This window comes from Copadichromis virginalis, linkage group LG22 (assembly GCF_057382275.1).
Source record: "Copadichromis virginalis isolate Kocher_CV1m ecotype Utaka linkage group LG22, C_Virginalis_male_GT1.1, whole genome shotgun sequence".
Lineage (NCBI taxonomy): Eukaryota > Metazoa > Chordata > Actinopteri > Cichliformes > Cichlidae > Copadichromis > Copadichromis virginalis.
In genome coordinates this window covers 36084054-36089053 of record NC_140638.1, presented here as the reverse complement: position 1 = coordinate 36089053, position 5000 = coordinate 36084054, and the positions used below count along the sequence as shown (strand labels likewise).

At 46.5% G+C, this 5000-nt stretch overlaps 2 protein-coding genes across 6 annotated transcripts in view; both read left to right on the top strand.

The window, feature by feature from the left end:
* The window catches only part of LOC146683801 (uncharacterized), a 246868-nt gene that overhangs the window by 100458 nt on the left and 141410 nt on the right, over positions 1–5000 (top strand). The gene's annotated exons all lie outside the window — the stretch shown is intronic.
* The window catches only part of LOC146683809 (ubiquitin-conjugating enzyme E2 E2-like), a 58582-nt gene that overhangs the window by 48825 nt on the left and 4757 nt on the right, over positions 1–5000 (top strand). For 2 of the 5 annotated variants that reach the window (XM_085447003.1, XM_085447004.1), the window contains exons 6-7: positions 3994–4141; positions 4431–4492. In XM_085447003.1, the coding sequence (XP_085303129.1) occupies positions 3994–4141; positions 4431–4492 (210 nt within the window). Of the gene's footprint in view, positions 1–3993; positions 4142–4430; positions 4717–5000 lie in introns of those variants that run through there. The other 3 variants (XM_085447005.1, XM_085447007.1, XM_085447006.1) reach the window with 2 other exon arrangements.

Below are 5000 nucleotides of genomic sequence, written 5' to 3'. Positions count from 1 at the left end.
GCCTTGTCCTGTCCTGCATGCCCTGGCATTCAGCTGCATTCGGCCACCCTCCAGTAGAGTCTAGGAATACTCACTAAGTAATATCTAACTGCTATTTATGTGCTTAAACGATAAGGCAGGAAACTATCTGTGCCATGTTTAATGCTTTACAGCGGGTCGTTTAGTGTCTGTGCACATGTGCCACTGACAGGAGCGGTCCAAAACTGTGTGTTAGCAAATATGCATATATGATGTTTTGCACTGAGGGTGTTCTTGACCAAATGTTGTGATTCAACTAAATATTCACAGCATGTTTTTAGCAAACCTTTGCTAAAGGTGTACTCACATGTATCAAACTCACATGTATCAAACTCACATGTATCAAACTCACAGGAACGCTCAGAGTCATATTTTTAGTGGAATTTCACAAATCTGTGAAAAATGTGTTGAGCTTGTTTGTTTTATTTTCTTTCATCTGCTTTGTGTTACGAGGCCATTACAGACAACCATAAGTAACAAAGTCTGTTTACTTTGTTACAAGTTCTGAATTCTTGCTCTTTAATTTCCTTGTTGTTGGGTCTATATCTCTGACTTGTTCCAGTATGTAAAACTCTGCATCCTCAACACTGAGCCGCTTGCAGCCCTGTGCTCATGCAGACAGAACAGGGAGGAAGCGTCAGTGACTTTAATCAGCTGCTTAAATCTGATATTTTCAGCTGCTCTTCTTGGCTTACTGTCGTTTACAATAAAGTAGGCTGCTGCATTTGCAGTATCAGTATCTTAGTCATGAGGAGCAGCACTGGAGAAAGTATCTGTAGTGTTGCACAGCGCAGGTGAGCTGTGTGTGCACTGTGCAAGGACGGCACGGCGTCACATGGTAGAAATGATTGGTGGCGTTCCCACCGTTGTGATACATGGATAGACTTTATGTAAACTATCTCTCATATTTCTGTATGTCTCGTATGATTATGTGAAATAGAAAGTCACGAGTGTGACTGCAGTGGTGAAGTTAAGAGCAGCCTGGGAATCATTCAGACCATCCCGAACCTCGCCTACCAGGAGTGTAATCAGATGTTGATGCTCCATCTGTCCAGTGTGTATCACTTTTTGTTTTTGTGGTTTTGAAATTTACAGCAGCTCAAAGTTATTGGGAATCATGTGACCAGGCCTCGATATATGATCTCCTGTTCAGTGTCAGCTGTGTGGGTCCTCACACAGAGCCCATCCTAACTCTTGGCCTCCTGCCGCCTTGTTTTTCCATCGTGGTCGTGATCTTTGCCATCCAACGTACAGCGAGCCATGTGACAGCTGCTCACTGCCCTGGATCACTCACTAATGTTAGGTTGAGCTGACACTGATACTTTAGAGGCTGAGCATTGCAGGGATGCTGCATCAGTATTTGTACGTTGGTCCGAGCTCAGAACTGGTTGAGTGACGGCTGAGGTGAGATTCCCCCAGCACTGTGCCCTGCAGTAACTCGTGGCTTTGAACTAAACTTCTCTATACACTTGATCTTCCTCTGCGTGATATAAATCTCATTTTCTGGGATTTCATTTCCAGTCTGCATGCATAATATCGCTGGGCAAGATACGAACCCCAAGCTGCTCTCTGACCACATCCATCAGAATGTAGCTCACACAGAAAAATGTGCGAGCATGAATGAGTGAAGGAGACGTAAACAAGGGAAGCAAGAAGGCATCAAGGCAGGTTAAGGGCTGACCTCGGCTGACTGGCAGGTTCCTCGGGCCTGTTGGCTAAATGGTAAATGGACTGGTTCTTATATAGTGCTTATCTACTCTACCTGAGCACTCAAAGCATTTTATACAACTCGGCGCATACGAGAACTTTTTCCTATACATGCGATCGATCCTTGGAGAGCAGCTCAGGGTTAGTGTCCAAGGATATTATGCGTGCAGACTGGAGGAGCCAGGGATCAAACACCACCTGAGCTACAGCCCCAGGTCTTTTTTTTACCTCACTTCCATTTGTTACATGCACAACAAGAGGGACTCGTACACGGGCTAATGTACATTCAAACAGAAAAAACACATACACTGCAGCTCCCTCTCCTCCCTTACCCAGCTTTCAGGCTCGGAGGAAGATGAGAGCCACCAAGGACTGCATCAGCGTGCAGCCACAGGAGGCTTCAGTGTGTACAGGGCTGCTTTGAGTGCGCACAGTGGAGCGTTTCAAAGAGACGACAGACCTAGAGGAATATTCATGATGGGATTTATAAACAAATGCACCGATTTGCTAAATCTGTCAGGCTGCGTTCCAGAAATAAACCTCGGCTAACGGGAGGTCGGCTTCTTGCTGAGGATTTGTGACGCTGCATTCAGAGCTGGTGACACTGAAGAACAGGCTAAAAACAGTTGTCCAATGAATGCACCAAGGACATGAGGCATTTATGGCAAAGACTTCAGGCACTGAACAGTGGACATGTTTGAGGTTGCAAACAACTATCACTGCCTCCAGCCTGCCAGCTATTGGCTGTGACTGCAGACAGCATGAGGAGGTTTCTGCAACATGGGTCCAGATCTCATCCCAGGCTGCGTGCCAACACACTGTGAAGAACAGCTGACAGATATCTTCATGGACCCTCAGCCAAAGCAGAGTGCCAGCTGCTGTATCATGAAATGCTTTGAGAGGCTTCACATCAGCTCACGCTTCCCAACCAAGCTGGGCCCGCTGCCGTACAGAACAAACCATTCAGCCGAGGTTTCCACCCTGTGTCTCTGACTCACGTAGAGAAACCAGAAGGCTTCAGCCAGAGTGCTGCTCATCGACTTCAGCGTCCAGCGTGACATGTTCCCTGCTGGGCTGCCTGACACGTGCACTCGGGACAAATAACGTTGCTAGAACACACCGCGCCCCTTCTGCTCACATTACTGACATGTGACATCACCAGTCACGTCACGCACAGGTGCTGGTCTTACAGCCGACCACAACGAGTGCGCTTACAGGAAAGGAGCAGCTGACACTATAACCGACGGACTATACCTGCAGCTCTCTGACAGAAAGGATTCACGGCACAAGTTCTCGGGAGTTCAGACAGACGAGCTAACCCACCTCTCCGTCACCTGGCTGATGGAGGTGGACCTCCCGTCCCAGCTATGAGCAGATTTTACAGAAGTGCCGCTGAAAATAATCTCAGCTTCCGCATCTCTTCCTGGTTTGGAAACAGCACCGCAGATGACAAGAGTCAGCCCTCACATAGCTCGCTCACACTCAAATGCCTGACAGCACTCACACTGCTTAGCCAGAGCATGTGTAATGATAACATTTCAAGTTTTTCAACACTCATGCTGTGCAAGATAACACAATGTATATTTATAGTGTATCAGTGAAGTCCTCTCAGATGTTTCCAGTGTGGCGCTGCAGCACTGCTGACGTGAAACAGTGACAGATAAATCAATCTGTTGATCTTCATAATAGGAGGAGGGTTTGTCTCTCTGAACGGAGGAAGGGTGACATGAACGGGGGCAAGCTACAGCTCATCAGCCTCGTTTCTAAAGACACACAGAGGTCAAAGGTCACTGCTTAATGATGCAGGGCTCTTTGTGCTGAGCTATGGAATGTCTTCAGTGTTGATGCAGGCACACAGGCAGGATATGAAGAGCGCTGTCAGCCTGTGCTGCTCGTTTAATCTAACTGACAAGTGTTTCATTGATTGAACCTGTCACGTCCTAAATGTCAGGAGGCATGTGCTAACAGACGGAGCTGCAGGAAAACACTGCAAGTCTCTTATCATAGGCCTGGTTTATTGGGCCTGTTTGTTGTTAGTTATTGTGAAGGGAACAGAAATAGAGCGGCCGTCCTCTCCTAGACTTTTTGTGGTGGACTCGAGTCCACCACAGTCCCAAAATATAAAAAACACTTGTTTGTTTGATCACCTTACATGTTGTTGATAGTTAAACGAAACCTAAAATAAGCCTTTTTTAAAACGTGTCATTGGCTCAGAGGTCAGGATCAACAGGATGCAGCATCAAATGAAACTGTTTCTTAACCAATCAGGTGACGTTCCGTACGAGGATCTACCACTGCAACATCAACAGTCAGGGCGTGATCTGTCTGGACATCCTGAAGGACAACTGGAGTCCCGCCCTCACCATCTCCAAGGTCCTACTGTCCATCTGCTCCCTGCTCACTGACTGCAACCCAGGTGAGAGCTTCACACACACACACACACACAGAGATGCTGTCATGTAGCTGTGACAGGCTGACTGAGCTGCTTAAATCATGTACTTTACTGTGAGGCTGAAGTTGTGTTTGCAGCGCAGCAGCAGCAGCAGCAGCATCCCAAGAGAACAGACAGGCAGTGTAGTGATGAAAACAATGATTGTGTGTGTGTGTGTAACACTGTCCATCACAAAAGTGTCTCTTTTATATAAATGTTGTGCTCTGGCTCCATCACAGGTACAGAGGTCCACGGTGTTTTTTGTTTGTTTCAGGTGTGCTCTGCTCTGCCTTCATGTTTCTGAGACTGTCTGTGGGTCATTTTGAGCTGTCACAGGTATACCTGGCTAACAAGAAGCTCCTTTCAGCTGCTCCTGTATTAAAGTGTGAGCCTGGGATTCCAAACCCCCTTTAATCCGTTCAACATTTAACCAAGACTGTCTGGAAAAACTCAATCCTGGAAGCATTTGTGCCAGTCTGACCCCGATTACTGTAAAGACAACAGGGACCTGCAGGTGGTGTGTGTTGGTAATGAACAGAATAAAGATTCTCAGTTTTTAAAATCATTTTTTTATCTCTACATTATCAGCACTTTGAGAGTTAAAGTGAGTTAACTCAGAAATGTGCTGGACCATGAAAGGTAGGTCAGGGCCAGAGGATGACTAGGGATGGGTATCGTTTAGGTTTTATCCGATACCGGTACCAAACCGGTACTTTTGAAACGGTGCCGGTGCTTAAACGGTGCTCGAACCGGTGCTTAAAGAATGGAGAACACAAACTTTGTCCAAAAACCTCTCATGTTTAACTGTTTTCCACTTTTTCTTTGGTCATTTTAGCCTTTTTGG